The 22,155-nt window shown below is 37.9% G+C and overlaps 1 protein-coding gene across 1 annotated transcript; it reads left to right on the top strand.

Annotated features, from left to right (window-relative positions):
- Positions 1-9,752: 9,752 nt before the first annotated feature.
- RB195_013535 (uncharacterized protein) lies at positions 9,753-10,163 on the top strand (the record flags this gene model as incomplete). The annotated part of the gene is made up of 1 exon (XM_064203397.1): positions 9,753-10,163. The coding sequence occupies one exon, from the start codon at positions 9,753-9,755 to the stop codon at positions 10,161-10,163; it is 411 nt and encodes a 136-aa protein (XP_064059278.1).
- Positions 10,164-22,155: the final 11,992 nt, after the last annotated feature.

The following is a 22,155-nucleotide window of genomic DNA, read 5'->3' as shown; positions in this document are numbered from 1 at the left end:
TGCTCCTAGATTTTCGTAGTTGACAATGAAATTTTTCGTTCGATCAGCACCGATGTGGATTTATGTGATCACGGCAGCGTGGGGTAAGAGGAAATGAGTGTGTGAGGCAGAAAAAATGTGCCCGTTCACCGTAGCGATCACCTGGATAAAGAATTTAAACAAAAAGAACAAAAGTTTGATTCCGTTTACATTTACATCAATTTGTTTACGTTTATTTATTTACATAAGGTGTAACATGATGTTAATCTCGACATTTGCAGTAGTCTGTGTGGAGTACTCCTTTCCTAGAGTCATCATGCAAAAAATTCTATAAACTTAAAGAAAAATGAGTAAGAAAAATTTATTTCCCGATCTACAGAGCTTAGATTCATTCCTGTTGCGTTACTAATACGGTAGAAAACATCGAAAATGAGTTAAATTCTATTTTTTTTTTCTTAAAAATAGTAGCATTAGAAAATAATCCTTGCCAAGCAGAATTTATCCGCCTTGCTGTTTTCTGCCAAAATTATATTTTTCTGTCTTTTCTTCTCTATCTTCTACTTTATATCCTTGGATCTTCCATAGTATAAATCGGATCGATCATCGTATAAATAGGTTGAAAAAACAGGAACAGTACTTCTGTCATTGGATGATTCCCTGGTGACAAGATTTAATAGAATCTTCCCTATTTTTTTTCTAAACGATTAACATTTGGAGATCTGGAAGACTCCGGAGATTTCACATGTACAGCTCACAAATGGCGTCTTTTTTTTTGATGAAGCAACTGCTGTTCGTTATAAATTACCGCTACTCTTTTTATATGGGCATGCGACAGACAGCAAGCACATAAATCAAATTTATTTCATTTCATGGCTCGTACTCTGGACATAATCCTAGAATCCACTTCGAACATATGAACTCGCAACTCGGAAAAATCCTCTGTTTCTCCGAAGATTTTTCTCCTGCAAAGAAAACGAGTACATGTGAGTAGCGGTTTAGCAGCGTGGAACTTTTGTTTTGTGTGCGAGTGTGTGTGGTGTGGGATAAGCCACGCCCCTTTGCATTAATCTTTTGTCGTTGTTAACCTCGCTCGTCGGATTGAAATTCCGACAGGACAAGGATCGTGAAATACATCAATCTTTGTTTCTTACTTCACTTCCTCCACAGATCTGCAGAAGGGACGCCGATAATCCATCATTTCCAGCATTATCTGGTTGTTCATCAATGATTTTCTTCGCCGAAATCATTCTTTCTGCAAATCATCCCGTTCTCATTTCACACTCCTATCATATCTTGGAATTTCAAATCCGTCTCCTTCTAACCTCCTTAGACCTTACTCCTTCTTCACTTCAGGAATCTAAACCCTTTTGCTTTTAATCCGCCGACCAACCATTAAATTTCTTCCAATTTTATCCTTCGATTTCTTTTCAGCGTTGAGGAGATCCAGAAAATGAGAGATGAGTGCTGGTCCCAGGGGAATTTCGCTTCTGGAAAGCTTAGTTGATGTCATATTTGCTACCATAATAATTATTCGTTTCTGCTAGGTTTCTAAACTTATTTGTTTGCCTTATTCGTTCGTTGAAACGCCTGAGGCGATTCCTCAGAGATCATTTGGAAGTTTCGACGAGTGCGACAGTTCTTCTCATGATTTTTTTTTTACGATCTTTCGCTGGTCAAAATTTTAATTTCGCCAGTATAAATCCTTTATGGATAGAGATTTCCCCAACCAGACGTCTCCAAGAGCCCAGTACCACCTTCTGGATGTCGCCATCGCTGATTCATGGATGTTCCGACTTTATGATCGGTTTATTAGCTACTAGTTTTTTCTTTATGATATTTGTCCTATTTGCGGAGTAGGAGATTGGTGCGGAGTTGACCTTCCATTCATTTCTCCTCTAACAACATTCACTTCACAACACTTCCCTCACTCAGAGTGACCGTACTTAGATCGTTTTCTGCTTGAGTTCAATAGAGTTTTAGTTTTTTCTTTCCTTCCGACACCACTAGTGATCTTATTCGGTTACGGGCAGTCAGCTCACGCAGATATCACAGCTTCTAGCCAGAAAACCCCTGAGGAGTTGAATTATTTCAGCCTTATCACCTCTGTGAGGCTTTAACGCTAGAAATTTACTATGTAGAAAGCGTCAAAATCATTCCAGCGTCCACGCAGATTCTCCACTGACCCTATATCCACAGCGCTAGCGAACCCAAGAGTTAACATGTCCCTGGATTCATGTATTATACCATAATGTCATAGCCCAGTGCCATGGTACGGGGCAAAATTGCTCTGACAGGATCTTTTTCTGATTGGGGAAACTAGGGCACATAATGAGGACCCTTGAGGACGGCCATTCCAGGATACTTTGACTCGTTACTGATTGCAAGCAAAAAATATTTAAACCAGATCCAAGCGTTGCTTTTTTTATCACCACATCTTATTTTTTCGGAAGTAATTATTTTACCATTTTTCGTCGTGTAAACTTCGGAAACGATTAGAAACATTTCGACAGAAAACTGGTAAACAACGGTTCAACAAACAACAAAATTTCGTTCTGAGACATGCACATGTGAACGTTACTTAAATTCTGAACAATACATAAATACATGGAATTGCTGAATTGCATAAATCAATAAATAAATTGCTGGAATATCTCCTGGTTGCAACCTATCGTAAGTGTGTGTACGCCTAGTCTCATTAATCAAAACGTTCTCTGGAAAATTCCTGAATTTCTTCACGATATTCTCACGAGATACAATTAAGTTCTCACATGTGAGAGGAGGAAGTAGAAGCAGACGACGTTCCTACATACGTACGTGTGAAGAGCTTGCTTGAGATTCATTATCTTAATCCGTTTGCAGTAATTCAATGCAGCCGAGTGCTGAGTACACTGAAAAAAGGACAGCCTGGAATTAACCGGATATCAGGCATGAATGGAATTCTCGCTGAGATACGCGCTATTCCGTTGATTTACAGGCAAAAAAACTACATTTTGTCACCACGTTCTGAGAATTTCATTTGTTTCTTCGATTACATTTCTATTCAACAAAAAAAACACAACAGAATCACAAAACAAAATTTTCGAGAGTTAGTATGATGAAGTTCCTTTTACGTAATTTTTTTTCTTAAGTTAATTCTCCTATTCTCATACTTATTAGAGCATTAAAACAATTTTGTATTTAATTTCGCATTCTAGGAAAAAAATCGAATCTTTTCAAAAACTTTTTTTTTCAAAACAAACATTTGCTTTTCAAAACAAACGGATCAAGAGAAATGCCACGTCAAATGTTTTAAGTATTACATCACTGCAGTTTTTTCTTTTTCTCTTTTTTCTTTTTTTCCTTTTTTTGAATGAGTGCCTGGTAAGAAAAAAAAGTGAAATGAATGTATATATGAAATACGCAGATATTTTCTTCGTTGATGTCTTCTGCATGAATAATTCGATTTAGTTCTCATTTTCTCAATCTCAGGACAAAAGATTCGTCAGGTTAATGAATGTCTAAAGTAAGAATTTTCTGATGAATAAGAATATTTGATTTAGGAGGTAATAAACAACTAAATTCAACATATTCATACAGAAGATACTTGTTACTTAATGTAGTTTTCGTGGAATAAGTTCTTTGCGGGTTTTCTTTCAGAATTTTATGATTTATCAGTAAAATAAAAGTAATAATATCGATTAAAATAGGCCGGGTGCAGCACATTCGGTAAGTGGTTCCGCTGTAGCTGTATGATCGATCGGAGGTTCGGATTTACTCCGAAGGGATGAAAGGCTCACCAAGCCTTTCATGCCTCCGGGATCGAAAAATTGGTGCCAGACTTGTCTGGGAGGATAAAAACACTACTAACTTGACCCATCCGTTAGTCACCGCAAGTCATTGTTTGGGCCAGTTACACGTTCGTGAACCTCAAACAATCCTGAATAAAATCGTAGGAGTAGATCAAAGAATTAGATCTAATACACTTTTTTCGCGGGTCTAACTGCATCGCTGGGCCTGCATATTATTGAAGAACATGACGTTTTGGATGAATGAGATTATGAAGCATGAAATTGCTTGTTTGTGATGGAAAGAAACATTTTATCCGCTAGTAGCAGTCAACGCGCTCATTGCTCTCTCACTATGTTTTCGAATCGCGGAAAACTCGCACATCCGTGTTCATCGCTGTCGACATTTACCTCGTTAAATGTCAAATAATCACCTGTTTTTGCAAATCCTCTATTTTTGAAAAATTTTTGCCGATTTTCTTTCTGACTTATACATATAGATGAAGAATAAGGTTGTTTACTACCGTATCCATTTGGTTTTTACTATATATATATATATATATATATATATATATATATATATATATATATATATTACTACTACTACTACTACTTTTATTATTTACTGTTATCTTTACATTTAGGAAATTACTGGCTAATACGGGAATACTCTAAAAGCAAAATTGAAACGATCCTCGTGCAGTCCATAGCTTTCTGTACCCGTATCGAATATATTTGTTCTTAGAACAATAAATACGATGAAATCGAAACCAGGAACAACTTCTTTTTCCAACCGCTCTTCCAAAAAGTACATTATTGATTTGCTGTAAATTTGATGCAATGGTACTTTATTGTGGGACCTAACCGTTACTTGGACAAACATTTCCAAAGCTCCTAAAAGCAGTGGATAAGTATTTCCGCTGCAAAATGCATTTATTCGCGTTTAAGAACTTACTGGATAGCATTGTTATATCCATTACGAACCAATTTCTCCGTCAGAGCCCGTATCCGGTTAGATGATGATATTGGACGAGGGCCGAGGACTCCAGATGACTTCGGACAACTTGTATCAACTTAGCAAGAATGTATAGATTTCTGTGGTTTTTATTTAAAGGCATCACTCCACGAACCTGAATTGGTACGGATTTCAGGTGGAGTATTCGTATACGGGATCGTAGATTATGGGAGGAGGGTGATTCCGTCCATTTCTTCCTAACTTCCTAACTAACTGTAATGATAATTACAGTAATATAGTGTATGGTAATAATGGTAAAAGTAATTGTAGGCTAAAAAATAGCCTAGAAGATACGGCTTCGTGTATTCTAGCGCACTTTTTTCTACAAGGAGTTCGACTGGAGCGCGCCAGCCCTGTGCGGAACCTGGCTTAGTGCGACACCTCGTGGCGAAAGACCGAGGTTCGACTGCGAGTAATTGGACATCTCCTTCGATCTGTGGGGAAGGTCCGAGGCGCTGGTGTAATACAATCGAAACAGACCATCCCTAAGGTGTTTTTCCGGAAGTGAGGGCGGTTGTAGTCAGCCCCATGAGCATGAGGCGCTAGAAGATCTGCGCGTAGGGCAGACCGGCGGAACCGGAGCGGTAGCGCTGCATCAAACGAGACGTTCGGAGGAGAGGGAAGGGTGGGGTTGTGCGTGGTTGCCAATTTATGCTTCTAAAGGCAGCATACCACGAATCTAGGGTGGTACGGATTTCAGGTGGAGTATCCGTGTACGGGGTCGTAGATTATGGAGACCGGGGTGGTTCCGCACATCTCTCCCTGAATCACTGCAAGCAGCCGGCCTCTGAATGCTGTTTTGTACGTCGTCATCTATTGCAACGCTCTACGTCCGCCGCCTCCGCCCTGCGATTTGTCGAAAACCAATTCGGACTGCCCCGATAGGCAGTAAGGGACCCTATGCGTGCAAGGGTGGCGCGCTGCAATAGAAGGCATCGTACAAAACAGCATTCAGGGGCCGCCTGCTTGCAGTGATTCAGCGAGAGATGAGCGGAACCACCCTGGTCTCCATACTACGGCCCCGTATACGGATACTCCACCTGAAATCTGTACCATCCCAGATTCGTGGTATGCTGCCTTTAATCCCTAAACGTACTTGGGTGTTAAAGATAAAGGTTAGTAGGCTGTCTTGTGCTTAGTGAAAAGAATAAAGAGACACAACATTTCACTATAATTACATACCTTTAGGTGGTGGTGAATCTCTCCAGTCTTTACATTCTCTTTACTTATTTTTCCTTTAACTGATCACTTCTATGCTGCTTTTGCTTTAGGGTATGTCCATTTGAATTCCGCATCTGAAAAGTGCATGAACTCTTTATACAATCTAATATTTTCCATTTTTCATGTAGAAAAATTGTAAAAATCAGGAGATGAACGAGTGGATGTTCTCGATACATTCGTATTTCGATCGAAATGAGCATTTATAAGCAGGGAACTAAATCACTTCCCTACATTTTTATGCATTTACTAAATATTCTGACACTTTTTCTTTTCTTTTCGCGGTTGTTCGATGCATGTGCGCAGCGATTATCAACGCCTGCTCTCACCTTGTTTATTGTTATTCAGAGCAATTACATACTCTCTCATTTTTGGAATAGTAAGTTTTCAGAGATCATACCTAAGATCTTTTCAAGCTGCTCGGGAAGGTGGATTTGGGTTTGGCTGAATAAGATTGTTCTATTTTGTTCGGCAGCAATATCCCGGACTTTTCCACTGCGCTTCTTGTAACTTGAGCCATGAGGTGTAACTTATTTATTGTTTTTTTGTACCTCCAACACTATCGTGACAGTTCATGATTTTTTTGTTCTGTCTCGACTGAGAGCACTTTTCATTAGTAAAAGGTAACTTAGGTGGACCACCACCATCGAGGAGACCATCGAATGTTCAAGTAACTGAATGAGGGGAAATACATACGTCAACAATCTACTTGAAACTTTGTGGAGAGTTATCTAAGTTATTCGACTTTTCGAATCATTCGGGGTCGAATTGTTCTGTCCTATTCTATTATGGTCTGTTCGATTACTCGGATATCCAATTCGGTCCCAAGTATAGTAAATTATTGCAATCGGACGATGCCCCTCATAATGGCAAAGGCAATCGAAACAAAAAAAAAACGGAAAAAAAAGGCAGAAAAGAACTAGAAAACTAAAAGGTCCAGGTTAGATGCAATATGCTCAGGATATATCGTGTATCACCTGATCGATTTCACCGACCAATAGTGGTCCCAAGAGGAACGTTTTTGTTGTGTACTTTATTTTCGATGGTCATATTTTTTTTGTCGAAAATACAAACGTACGAGCAAACAGAGTTATGAGATCATTCGTGTGTATCCCAGTTAACAGCACCAGAAAAAAAGCCAGAAAAAATATCGTCTTCGATTCCAGCAGCTTAGGAATTCACGTAGCCGCTGAAACAGTACTATCAAATATTCCTGTATGGAATTGCGCTAATTCTTCTAAATGTGTTGTGTGGAAATAAGGTGTGGAAACGATAACGGTCACTAAAATCTCTTTTGTAGCAATTTTTCTTCCCTAATTTCTATGATGCTTTCAACCTTTGTCTTTCAAAAAACAAATCCCTCACCTCATTATCCCGTAGAATCTCCAGTTTTTGATTTTTGGTGTTTCTGGTGGTTGTTTTCTGAAAATTTATCTCCAGTTCCTTTACAGATTTTCTTCTGTTAGTACCGTAACTGCGTTGTTGCCACGTGTCTAAGTCTTGGAAATCTCTCTGGTCTGGAGCTCATTGATCCTTTTTCCATGATTTGGCAAACGATTTTTTTCTTTTCCATATGTGGAAGTATTCCGAATTGCTGCTTGCGATTTGTTTACTTAGAATTCTTGTACTTTTCAGAAAATCGCGTCTTAACAATTAATTATAAAATAATAGATAGTAAGAATAACAATAAATATAATAGTATATAATGATATCAATAATGAAGAGAATAAAAAATAAAAAATATATTATAAAATACGAATATATGATGGAAAAAATGTCAATAATTAATGGTATCAACAATGAATAGAATAAATAATAAAAAATATATTATAAAATACGAATATATGATGAAAAAATGTCAATAAATAAATCAAAGAATAAAATAAATAATAAAAATACATTATAAAATGCAAACATAGGATTAAAAAATGACCATAAATAATGATAATAAATAATAATAATCCGTAGAAAGCGTAAGAGTTCGGAACATACGGAACAGTTTCTCAGTTCGGGAATCTCTGCCGCTTATGTAAACATTAAATCCGCCTCATACTTAAGATCAATCTTCAAAGTCCAAGAACGTTGAAAGACGAGGAAAAACTCCGAAGGCTTACATTACGCCTCGTACTCGATGGTGCCAAGCCGGTTTCGTATCTTCTTTACTGGGACCTTCTTCTTCTGTACAAATGTACTTACTGACGTCTACGTTCTCCCCCTAATTTTCACTCATTTTTTTTGCTATTTTTCTTAGGAATTTGTGAAAAAGGTATAACCTATCAGGTACTCACTAGGGTCTAGTTTTCTTTCAAAAAATGAGAGGAAACAGGAGCAAAAAAAAAGAGCTTTAGAGGAATAAGAAAGGCCTGTGAGCCCAGTTTAGCCCCTATTCTCCTCTTGTGTTCTCATACATCGACTTCGTTTTTTTTTTCTGGATCCTGCTTACATATTCAATTTTTGAAATGAAAATTCCCAGGCCACCTCTCCCTCATACAAATCACTGTAACGCATCAACCTAACGAGATTTTCATTAGAAACAACGGCCATTTCCGCGAATCCAATTGTCCAGACATCTTTTTCTTCGTACTCTGTTTTTTCTTATACTTTTTGCTACTCCGCTGCCAGGTGGTCCTCGACTGGGAACTTCCAGAATTCCCTTCAGTTGACAAGTTTCCGAAGAAGTACGAGAGTTTATGAGAATTTTCCAGCAAAAACCGAACACATGTGCTCGAATGCGAACACAAACATGTACGTTTTGTAAATCTGTCAAGTTGGCTACTTATTTTTTTTCTACACACATACCGTTTACAATTTCATATTTTTATTGGTCACACATTAATGATCATCCGTTGATTCATTCACCATAAGTGCCTATAACAATGGTCCATCTTTTTGAGAGGGTTCCAATTCCTTGGGACCAGAAAATAGAAGCTGAAACTGATGAAACAACTCTACAGCGGATTTGAAGTCCGTGAAAGAATTGGGTTTTCGTTTTAGAGAGTGCTTAAACAAGATCGTAGATTAATGAGAAGTGGGTGATTCTGTCCATTTCTTCCTAATTACCGTAAAAAACGGCCCGGAAGATACAGCTTCGAGCGTTCTGGCGCACTACTTTCTACAAGGAATTCGATTGGAGCGCGCCAGCCTTGTGCACGTGCCGCATCTTCCGGGCCGTTTTTTACGGCGATTAGGAAGAAATGGACGGAATCACCCCCCCCCCCCCCATAGTCTCCCATCCCGTATACGAATACTCCACCTGAAATCCGTACCACCTCAGATTCGTGGGGTGATGCCTTTAAGGGCAGCGTATCACGAATTTGACATGAAATGATCAGAAAAAAAGAGTTCGGGTTGCAGATTATGGGAACGAGCATGGATCTGTTCATCTTTCCCCAATCGTTAAAAAAAACGGTGTGGAATACTGCGTTTTTACCTACGAAATCAGTTGTCATCATTGTGCACGCCCTAGTCTTTGCATTATTTTCTAAACTCTTACGAGAATGCATTTTGCTTTCAGCGATAACTTAAACATTTTTAGTCAGTGGATATTTTGCGGTCCAAGAGAGAGTGATCGATGAGTAATGAGGTCTCTTTATCAACCTAATCAAGTGAAACCAATAAACTCTACTAGGCTGCTGAGGGAACCGGAGCGTGTACAAAACGGTGTGTTCCAACGTACTGACGCTGGTTCCCACGAGGGTTTCCGCAGCATGTCAATTTCGTGATGCGTTGCTTTTAAGAGTCCAAAAGAGTTGGTAGTCTTACGAGGAATAGGGTGGATGGGTGACCATTTCCCAACTCATGGCCTCAAGTTGGCAGCGAATGGTAGTGGCGGGATTTTCTTTCGACTGCTCGCGAAGCTGCCTCGTGCAGACTTTAGCACCTCCTGTCCGGTATTCGGACAGAAGGTCCTACCACAACATTCCCAAAAGCAGCAGAGGAGAACCTTCCAGATCCCATTCTGGCTGCCGCAGCGACTGAAAGCCCCGGGAGAGTTGATAGACACTCTGGCTATCGCTATTGTAGAACTCAAAACTCTCGTCTTCCGTGACGATATCCTGCAGAAACTCCGCATGACTCGATTCTACTCGCAGAAGAAAAGCAGTCGGAGATTACCTCGATCCCTGCGCAAAAAAGACGCAGAAAAACGGCAGAACAAAGACGTGGCGCTCCTACATGCTTACGGCTAGGAAACTCGTAGAAGCTCCTCGCTTTTTCCTGTAGTCCCAGGAAAGACGGCGTTTCTTAGCTGTCAAGCTTCAAATTCTTTCAAAATATAGGAAAATATGCAGCCAACCTAGTAACAATTTCCTAAAAAAGATTTTCTAGAATAAAAATAAATAACAATTTTCTGGATAACAGAATAGAAGTCAGGAGTTTGGAAAAAACGTCACGGTAGGGACCGGATATTTGAATGGGATCCAACGAGAACGTGTCGGCGATTATGCTAGAACTATGGCATGAAGTTGAAGAAAAAATTTTAAAAAACCAAACTTAGAAATGGAAGGTTTTGAACTATGGAATTTTTTATTCTTTTTTTTTCGAAACATTCTGTTTATCACAGTTCACCTGTTTATCAAAGAAAGCTTGTGGAGGTTTTCACATGGATGTGCTTCTGTCGCATTCCAGACGTTACCCCTCTTCTGCTTCTTCTGAGCGTAAAATTGAGCTAATTCACTTTATTTCTAGACATCGTAGCTGGATTATTTGTTGCGAGCACAAAAAAAAACAAAGAAAAAGCATAAAAAAACAAAAAACAAGAAAAAAGCACAAAAAACAAAAGACAAAAAACTCTAAATGAAATAGCTATTAACAAAAATGAGTTATTGTTTCTATTGTTATTTTCATTTTTTTTTAATTTTTCTTGTTATTTTTTATTTTCGAATAAATATTTTACAAATTTTCGAAATTTTTTCACTTCACAGTAAAAGTATATTTCTGTCAAGTATTTTCCATTGGTTCAGAAGACAAGACATTCCAACACACCTCGTAAGATAATATAAGGGTTATTCTAATTTTTTTTGTACATAAATTTAGTTAAATCACCAGAAATACGACTACAATTTCTAAAAAAGAAGTTTTTCTGTAACTGCACACTTTTTAATCGATTCTAGCCCCATGTTATGGACGTGTGATCTGTTTCGGTTTTGTAGCTCAAAGAAACAAGTCGAAGACGATAAATCAGCAGTAATTCTACTCCACATAAATGGAGCCCCAGCCAAACATGACGAGAACGTCTCGAAGCGGGTCCCGCAGCGCGTATTCGTCACTCAAACGGAGGTTTATAATCATTAGCTGTGGTGGCCTCGTGTCTTCTTTGGATCTATTTTCGCGGAACGCATTGCTATAATCAAATATACACATCACATTGAGATTTCCACAATGCAATCCCGTCACGATTCATTTTCGTTCGAGGATTCTTTCCAGGACCTCTTCGTGGCAGATACTCATAAGTTGGTGTTGTCCTGGTTGCCCTGTGCCATTGTGCTCGGTTCATGGGAGAAAAAAGTTGTGGTCGGTCAAATATGAGGTGTGAGGTTGTGCTCTTTCTGAATCTTTGCTTGCCACTTGAATTAATCCTTCCAAGACTCCATGAGACTCTCAAAGTTATCAAATAACTCTCGGATAATAAAGGAGGAAAAGTAGGGTGGGGGGTAAATGTAGTTGGAAAAAAAAGCTAGTCGTAGAGGATCTGCGACATGTAAACTAAATGTAGGGAGAGCGCTCAGTGGCGACCTCATTTCTCGAATAATATAATCAATTGAGCCCCTAAGGCCTAAGCATTAGTCTTAGAGGATCTGTGACATGTAGACTAAAGTTACTAAGAGAAAAGAAGTAAGTTAGAGTCCTCAGGAAACAAGGGCGCCATCGAGTGCCCCCAACCACACTTTTCCCGGAAAAGTGCGGTCATTAATCTGAAAGGCAGGTGTGATCCTGTTAATTGCCACCTATCTGTCAATATCTTTGGTAGGAGGTAGGAGTGCGAAGGATGTCGTCTTCGTAGTGATGGTGGATGCTTTTCACTAAGCCGTTACACCCTCACCGTCTCCCGTGTTCACTTCCGATCCTCTTCATCATTTTTACTTATATCATTATTTTCAATTATTTGTATTACTACTTATTAATATTATTTTTTTTATCATTTATTTAAATCACAGCCATCAGTATGGAATATTCTTTCTTTGTAGGAATATACATAATCTAGATGAAACCATCGACAATCTTTTTCGACTATTTTGTTTTTTTTTTATTTTTTATAGACATCCCTCGAATCTGGAGTGGTACGGATTTCAGGTGGAGTATTCGTATGCGGATCGTAGATTATGGAGAGAATGGTGATTCCGTCCATTTCTTCCTAATTGCCGTAAAAACGGCCTGGAAGATACGGCTTCGGGCGTTCTGGCGCTCTATTTTCTACAACGAGTTCGATTGGAGCGCGCCAGTCCTGTGCGGGGCCGCATCTCCTGGGCCGTTTTTCACGGCAATTGGGAAGAAATGGACGGAATCTCCCCCTCTCCATAATCTACTATCCCTCACAAGAATACTCCTCCGGAATTCCGTACCCCCTCAGATTCCTGGGGTGACGCCTTTAAATTTTGATATTATTTGCATGATTACTCGACGTAAGCTCTACGCAACTCGGGACTTCTTTGTTTTTTCCCCGAATTTTTGCTGATTTCTCAAAGTAATAATCAGATGCGAGGTGGTTGATCTCATTTCTGGATTTTCGCAACGTCTCAAAACTATCGTGATCAAGTTTTCGCTGATTTTTATTTTTGAATTCGTGACGTTTTGATGACCCTCGCAACAGCACGTAACACCTTCCCCTTCCCCTCATCTGCTCTAATGGAATGCATCTGAGCCCGTCTGAATAATCATAAACACTTGTAACTGTGGCCCATGAAATTATTGGATTCTTCAGCCTTGGTCAAGCTGAAATCTATGGGAAGGATCCATGATTGAATTTTACGTTGACCTCATAAAAAAACTTTTGTAGTTGCTTCGAGTTAGTTTTGATCTTGCGAAAAGAGATTGTTTTCCGGAAGAACGCAGATACAGAAATAGGAAGGACGTGATTGATGTCAACGATGTCGTCATGGTTGAGCGTCGGAATGAATGTGTTGTCTCAGTGATCATATTTCATACTTGCTGTACTTGTCGCACCAGCTGTTTTCATGTGAACTCGTCCACATCGCCGGATCTCATCCGTGGCTGGAAGATGACCTTGGGGAATCAGAGTTTCTGCTTTTGCTCCAGTATTGCGTCAAATTTTCCCGATTTAAATGCTTTTAATACAAAAAAAAATAATTTGATTAGTAATAGATTTTAATAAATAATTATTGTAAATTTACACCTAATAATTGCCTTTAATTAATTAATTAATTAATTAGGTGTTCAGGGAGGCTACCTGAGAGTTCAGGAAGAGAAAGAAAGGAAATTGGAGCCGATTTCTCATTTTTAAACTGATTTTCTCGTTTATTTTCCAATTTTTTAACAGCTGTTGTAGGCTTTAATATTTGATTTTGTTTATTTTTGTTCTCGATTTTTCTTTCTTTCAAGACATCTTTCCATAGTGTAGTCCCCGGAGCGCAAATTTCAGATTATAATCTGAACGCGCCTCCTACACGTTGTTGTTTTTCTGTTTTCTACTTCGAGCCTCATCATATAAGAAATGCGATTTCCCAACGTCGATCTCGTGCCTTCCTCCTCATGCACAATTTTTTTTCCTTCTGAGTTTTTTTCCTAAACATCAATTTCCCTCTAATTGAAATATCGCATGATATCTATGCGTAAACATTGCGCTACGACGAAAAAAAAAGAAACCGGCTTCTGTTCGAAGAGAATTCGAAGAACACTACATTGCAAAAAACAACGTTCATCTCTCGATTTCCAATATAAAAATTGGTTCACGCTAATTTTGTTGATTGTTTACTTTGACAGATGCTTTATGCCATTACGAAAATAAACCTCGTCCCGTAGTAGGATTGATTTTTCCGGGCTGTCGACGTCATCTACTCAGATCAACTCACCAACTCCTCTCTTTCCCTCGCACCACCGTAACCCGACTAGAAAAGATCGCGATCAATAATCCATTCTTATGCGTGTTGTCGGCTAATCTTGATAAATATTTTGCGGAATTTTCGCAACGTAACAACACATGAAAAATGATATGTGCACGTGCAAACGTGAAAACCTCATTTATTTCTTTCTTTCTCATTCCCCAGAATTTTTTTTCTGAGCTGATGGGAAGCTGCGTTTTTTTTACATGAAATTTCAGCTTATCTTAGTTTTTTTCTGGATCGTATCTTATCAGTTCCAGTTCAGTTAGGCAATAATTTTCTTTTTCTTTTCATTTATTCTTTTCAATATGAAGACCGATCTAGTTCTTATTAGATGCTTACACCTTCAGAAAACTATTTATTTTAATCCAATTAGCCGACTTTTTTAAATGTGTTTATTTATTTGTACTTTTTTCCTAATTTATACTTGTGTTCCCCGCAAAAAAAACAGCGAAGTGCATATTTTTTCCTTTCACGCGTTCTTGCTTGTTTCCTTGCTATTTTTCTTATAATTTTCATCTATTTCTTCGAATTCTTTTCTTCTTTCTTTATGTTCTTCTCGATCTTCTTTATTTGTTTCTTTGTAGCTGATCCACACTATGAGGATCCTCTTCTTCCTGCATTTCTTTTTCCATTCATTTATTATGTTAATGCATAAGTAATAGCGTTTTTTTTTCAAAATTCAAACTCACATATCAATTCAAACTGGAAAAAAGCGAGTACAGCGTTATGTCACACGTTGTAAGGGGATTCCTTTTTCTGGTAAGCAGTGTCTTCGGAGTTTTTATGCTGATTTGATTTTTGTTAATTTGTGAATCAATGTAATGCTGTCATTCTCTTTGCAATTTTGTCGCATTAATTCTGTTCTTTCCTTTTTTCGTTCCAGAGAAAGACGAAAATTTTCTGAAGAGACGAACTTTTTTTATTGGGCTTATTACATCCTCATTTCCCTTGTGCTTTCTTTGCGGCAGCCCTTTCAAACGTTCGCTAATCCCACAAATAATCCAGTTTTTTTTTTCAATTTAATATGTCGAGATCAGAGCATGAGGAGGGAAACAAGTGAGTTCTGGAAGATCATTAGGGATTGAAAGTTTACCGGAAAGATGGAAAAGAGTTGTTGAAAGTGAGTAAAAGTATATTTTCGGGTTGAAGAAGAGTTCCATTTATGTTAACATCGTGAAGTAAAGAAATAGTAGAATTTCATATTATTCCTAGGATAGCTTAATTTTTCTAACTTTACTGGTTTGTCTAGACATTTCTATTCGATTTTTGTCTCATTCGATCGTGTAAAGAAGGATTTTAAGAAACATCACAATAGTAACGTTTCTTGAAGTCCTTCGTTTTGTGGCTGAAAACGGTTTTTTGCCTCTGCCTTGGATTATCCTGACCATATTCTTTTGAGCGCTTTTTAAAATCCAGTTAGCTGTCATTCATCGAAATTGTAGTCTGGAAAAAAATCAACGCGGCCGCGAGAGTTTGAAATATCACCGCTGACGTCGGGACCTTTTGCTCCCATTAAACTGAGTCCTTTGCGTTTTTGTAGGATTCGCCACAGGTTCTATTCCGGGTCACTTTTAGACCTCGTGTCGGTTTCTGCGCAACTGTAACCTGTCTGGAACTGTTCACCTCAGCTCGCCTCCGTGTTTACGGTTTACCCCGGGTGAAGTGGAAATTTTCTTTTTATTATATGCGAATTTCTCGCACAATTCTTAGCGGATTCTCGGCTAATTCTTCACCTTAATTACTACTCTATGAAAATATTATAAAATAAAGTTATACTTGACTGCATTTGTATGTACATTTATATTTTAAATGAGGTGAATGACTAACGACTTTCTTTGAAAAATAAACAACAAAATTTAGCAGATTCTTTTTGCGATTGTTTGAAAATATTGTGATTTTTCATAAAGAAATCATTTTTGAAACAATATCGTGAGCGTAGTATTTTATTTTTTTTTGGTGTTATAGCGCATTGATATGTGTAAAGTTTAGCTGGAGGAGTTTCCACCACTGCTCTTCATGGACTTTTTTCCCAATCTATATATTAGATGTGCCTTTCAGCAATTGAAAGAACCCTCCACATCCATAAAGTACACTAGTTTAGCTTTCTGTTACTCTAGGAAGAAATTCAACGGTAATTATCTGTAGAGCACGTTGAAATGAGGGTCCCATTATTCGGATGTTCAGACGGTTAAATTCGCGATGAAAAAAATCTTTCTAATAGTGTCCCTACGAGGTTTTTCTCTGAATAGATCCCTCATTCGTCCGACTTTTCGGCTTCGAAGATTTTTTTTTGGAGAAAGTTCCAACTTTTTAAAAAGTTCCACAAAGTCTAGAAAAATAATTTGAAAAAATTAAAAAATTAAACTAACCATCATTGAAGGAGGAGGCGGTGAGACCTCCCTTCTATCCTCTCTTGTCACTTGCGCAAATTTTTAAATGACTTTGATTAAAGTTTAAGAAATGATATGTGAAAATAACTAATAAAATCCACCAAAATCATTTTATTGTTTCCTTCATAATTAACTAATAATAATAACTAATTTTTCATACATAACTAATTTTTCTTCTGAATGAATTACTCATTGTTGTTTATAGGAGACATTCATAATTAGTTGTAGCCGTATGCTTCCATTATCGACTGCCGCTTTCTCAATACAGCTCAGATCTTTTTTCTTTTTTTAATCTTCCCTTTTCTTCGGGATCATTAGGACCAATGCGAACCTCATGGATACGGTTCCGATTTTGCTTAAAACATTAGCAAGAGCATTAGCCTTGGAAGGTCGCAAAATTGCGTGGTAGCTGAGAGTGTCGGCGAATAATCTCATACCGAAATTTTTTAAAATTCTTTTTTCCACCTACCTATCTCACTGTTACACCACATACATATGTGCTCATCACACATTGTTTTATGCAGATCTTCTTTTCTGATTGACGATAGCTGTCTGCAGTTTTGCGTCAGCTGTTTCGAGTGTTTGTGTGTGCTCCTACTTCATCTGGTGATACTCTTTCTTTTTCTATCGCTGCTCACTTACATCCGGTCATATTTACTCTATTTGAGTTCGAGGGGGAAACGGTTACAGGTACATAAGTATCTTCGCAACCGTATATTGGACATTGTTCGAAAGTAGCCGTCAATTTTCTGGAATCTTCTCAATTTTTGCTAAATTTTTCAGAAATCCTGTTTTCCTCGTTCTTCTAGAGATCATCAGTGAAGAATACAGCTTATTAATTTGTAGGAGGTTACTGTAGTCCTCCCCTGTTCAAAGAGATCACCCCACGAATCTGGGGTGGTTGGGGGGAGGGGGTTTCAGGTGTGTCATGCCTAAACGGGATCGTAGATTACGGGGAAGAGGATGATTCCATCCGTTTCTTCCTAACTGCCGTAAAAAACGGCCCGAAAGGTGCGGCGCGTGCACAAGGCTGGCGCGCTCCAATCGAACCCCATTGTAGAAAATAGCGCCCAGGAACGCCCGAAGGGATCCCACCCGTTTCTGCAACCTACGATCCCGTACAACCTTTGTCCATCGGAAATCCATGTAACGTCAGATTCCTGGGGTGATGCCTTTAAGTACAGTTTTTTTCGTGCCATATAAGCTTTTATTTTAACTAATACTGTATGCACAGTACTAGGGTGTATGGTACTTTTTTTCGTGCATGGTAGAAATAACGTTGCTTTAATACCACGCCTATTTCATTATTTCACTTTCACTATTTGAAAAGTGGTCCCGAAGTGAATTGTTACGGTAATTGGCGCTACTTTCGGGAAATTGGTTCCTGTCGCTCGCCTACTGTAGGCATGCAAATTTTCTTACATTGTTAAGTTTAATTGATTTCGGTGCCGCTTTTTTTCAGTACTCTCGTTTTTCTGCAAATTGTACAGGTATAACATTAAAAAAATAACAAAAATAAAAAATAATAAATATACTTGGTTCAAGTTCAAAGTTCAGTTGAAAGCTTACAGAAGTTTCGGGTTTTCTGTTTTAATTTATTGCACTTTATAAGGTTTTACGTTGTTTTCTGTGGACGTACGTATTTTTGAGAAGAAGACGGTGTGAAAATTAACCGACTACGCGGATCCTGTTCAGATCTGCCTCCGACATTTTCCAAGAGATTAAATCGAACCATTCAGCTACGTGGGATTCAAAAAATATGTGGAAATGGAAGAGCGAGGGAAAAATGCTTTGTTCGCCACACTGACACTTACCTGAGGAAATATGTGGTTATTGTGGAGCCAAGAAAAGAATTATCCAAGAAAAACCAAAGTTTTTTTTTTTGAAAATTTGATAGTTTTTTAATTGTACTCGATAAGATGAATACGTACATAATCATGTATATGGGAAACGAGATACATAAGTTACCCAAAAACGTATTTATATGCGATGAAGCAATATTATTTTCCGAGAAACCAGGATATCTAAGAATATCTAAGGAAGTTTTTCTTTCTGAAGAAAAATTAACTTAATCATGAAATTCTGAAAGTTTCCTGTATGCTTCAATCAGTCGAAAGCTCTAAAATGTATTTGTAATTTTAAAAATTGTTCAAAAAATTTCATTATGAAGCTGTTCGGAGCTTTTTTTCAGCTTTCGAACTTACTCATTATTTTGTTACTACTTTTTATTATACATTGTACTATCGCTAGTACATACTATCGACATTATTATATTATTTATCCAGGATCGTTCCTTATTCAAGATTCACCCTCTGATTCTCCTTCTTGGGTAGACATTTTACCGTACCAGCAATGCTGAGGTTTTTTTTTTCTGACGAGTATAATTTTTGAGACCTTGTAATATAATATTGTGGATTTCCTATACATCTATACATATCCTACATATCTTTGACACGAATGGCTTTTTGTCCATTTACGTCGTTTAGGTTTGCAACGAAAAAGAAGTTTCCCTCAGAAGGAGTTTTAAAAATTACCTGCATAGTCATCCAGTGAAATGTTTGAATCGGTTAAATCCGAGGATTTTTCCGAAGAATTTAACATGCGGAAAGAAAAGATACCTTTCTGGAAGGAAAAGTTTTTTTTTCTGGATGAAAAAGAAATTTGTCTCAGTGTTTCCATGGTTCCGCAAATGATAAGGAAAAAAGAGATATCCGTCTCTGATGTTAGGGTGCGCTAACAGGAAGAAAAGACGTTCAAACTACGTTTGATGGCTACAGAGGCAGAAAAATTAATGAGAGTCACGGAAGTTGGTGTTGAGTCGAAGGAAAATAACGACGTGACCGCCAAAAGCAAGGACGTATTTTTCCCAGTTGATTTTTAAAATATTTGCGTGTTTATGTTTTAAAAAAATGTTCACACACCACAAAAAAACAGCTGATGAAGATATGATTCTACGGAGATCTAAGACATTTCTATCCGCTTAAAATCCTTAAAATCACCCTTTTGGAGGCTAAAAGAATTTACGGTAGAAACCGTTACTCTTTTTATGAATAGTACAAATAAATGGTTTTCCTAGATAATTTTCTGCTCTTAACCTTTCCCGTCAATACGTTATTTTACATTCTAACATAAAAAAAGTTTTACAGATTTTTTCCCCACAGCGAGAACATGATATGAATCTTTCTTTATGTGCTGAACCTCTGCAATCTTATAACAGGCGCACAACAGCTGATCGTTTGCAATTTTGGGCCTTGAATGTTCTTTTTATAGCTTGTAGTGATTAATTTCTTATAAAAAACGAAGGAGAGATGGACGATCAGAAAACTGTCCACTTCGAAAACGGAAATGTTCCCTAAGAGCCACGGGCTTTTGTGGAAATCGAAGGATTTCTTCTTCACTTTGGCTTCCTGAAATCTCCAACTTCAATTCCCACAGTTTGTTGATTCCGATATCGCATCTTAGGAAGAAGGGAGGATTTTACAGAGCAGCTCCGAGTTCCTGCACTGAAGAGCTCGCACACAGCTACTCAAAAATTCATGTAACGGAAAAAAATATCGAATTAGTGTATTCGATCTCGAAAAACCACGTCTTTTTTGAAAAAGATCCTAAGAAATTGAAGTGTCGCCAAAAATAAATAGTTTTCTGAGAAAATCCTGTGTCTAAATCGTAAGTCTTTTCTAGCGAAAGAAGTAATTTTTTTTGACTAACTTAAAATGTGCCACTTCCGGCAAATTCTAAAATATTAGAACTTTCTAATAAATACATGATTGGCGTACCAAATTGTACACGACCTCATCTATTTTACAAATACAATTTAAATAAAGTAAGTTCACCTTTCTTGCATTTTTTTCGACAAATGTTATATTTCCTCAAGGCGCAATTATCTCAGTGACTGGTTACCTAATCAGTAGCCGCTGGTAATTTAGAACGTAAGCGCCTTCGAAAAGGGAAGATTCAAAGATTGAAATAAGCTTAATAAATAGATCGCATCATCAAAAATCGATTGATGAGGGATAAAGGATAAAGTGTCCTGCGCTAATCAATCCGCTTGGGATGCGCCCCCGCGTTCACTCCAATTCAGAATCGTTTGAGGTTTACGAACGTGTAACTTGCCTACACAATGACTTGCGGGGCTTGCCCATGTGTCAAGTCAGTGCTTTTATCCTCCCAGACAAGACTGGTACCAATTTATCGACCCCGACGGGATGAAAGGCTTGGTGAGCACTAGGGCGGATTCGAACCTCCGATCGATCGTGCACTGAAGCGGAACCTCTTACCGAATGTGCTGCACCGCTCCAAACCTTTAGAATCGGTTAGTAATGATAATGCTTAATGGTATCGAGCAAATTGTGTCAAGCTACGGAGAAAAAAATGTGGATATTGTATCAATAAGGGAAGTAGGCAGCATTCGGCCCTCCTTTGATTGAGATCAATGAAAGTAGATCGTCTCCGGAAAGGAGGCGGTTTCAGTCTCGTACCGTACTTGGTCATTGTTCCTCTATTGGACTTACTTCAATTCGCCCTCCAACTCCTCTAGGTGGGAAAAAAACGCACTACTTTTTGGATACGAATCAGCGACGGATTTAGATCTTAACTAAATTTAACTTAATTAAAATCATTATTAATCACATTTTTTGATTTAATTTAGATTTTATGCCTAGAAGCTTTTTTTATCACTGACATGTTCTAAGCAAAAACTGTGATTTCTCTTTCTTTTTAGTGCGAAAACGGAGTTGTTCGTGGCATTTACATAAAACCATCGTGAAAAATTAAAAAGAAGTAAAGAAAGTTGAAAAAAAAATTACCCTAAAATGATCACAGGTTTTTGCTTAACGTTAGTGCTTCCACAGAAGAACTTCTTACACAGCACGTTTCCTAGGTGACATATTCTTTAATGTTTCTAAATGTAGAATTCTGAGTTACCTCGACAACAGTTTATTTTCATCTCACCCTTTTTTTGACTCAATAGGTAGGTACGGTCTGTGAGCTGCTCCAGTAATTCTCTCAGCAGTTCTCCTAACCATTTCCAAGGGAATTTTCTATGATATACATTGGTGGAGGTAAAAAATGTGTATGAAATTTTCCGGAGACAAATTTATGTTCACATATTTTTATGCATATTTTCTTAGGGGTTCTATTCAAGTTTCATGGTAGTTGCAACATAATTGTGTCCGCTTTTTTTTCTTGCTGCACAAATTTGTTTATTTAGTAAGTGGTGAGAGTATTTGTTTGTGTACAATGGCAAATACTAGAGGATAAACAAATGTAAGCATGGGAATGACTGAGAACTGAAAAGCACGTCATTCTCAATGGACTCACTGGAGGAGTAAAAATAAACCATTTTTAGATTGCTAGTCAGCTTCGAGTACATGTAGCAAGAGGGAACGGAGCAAATAGGAAAAGAATCCGAGAAAAGATATGAATTTTTCTTCTTTATTCTAGAAAATCATTTTCTAATTCACAAGACAGGGATTGGCGTCATCTGAATTCGGATTTTTTCCCGGACTCTCCGCCCGATTTGCAACGTACAAAGTGGCTTGTGAACTTCTCTTTTTTTATAATTTAATCGATTCGCTAATCCTTAACTTTCTGGATGATTCGCCATATCCGCTCACTTTCCATCTACCCCTTCCCTAGAAAACAGGAAAAATTAAGACTATGCCCTTTCTCAGGAAATTTTTCTGGGTTCCTGTTTTTATTGTTGTTTACCCCTGTTAAAAGAGAAAAGT

Source organism: Necator americanus, chromosome V, assembly GCF_031761385.1.
Source record: "Necator americanus strain Aroian chromosome V, whole genome shotgun sequence".
NCBI lineage: Eukaryota > Metazoa > Nematoda > Chromadorea > Rhabditida > Ancylostomatidae > Necator > Necator americanus.
This window is presented reverse-complemented; position numbering and strand designations above follow the sequence as displayed.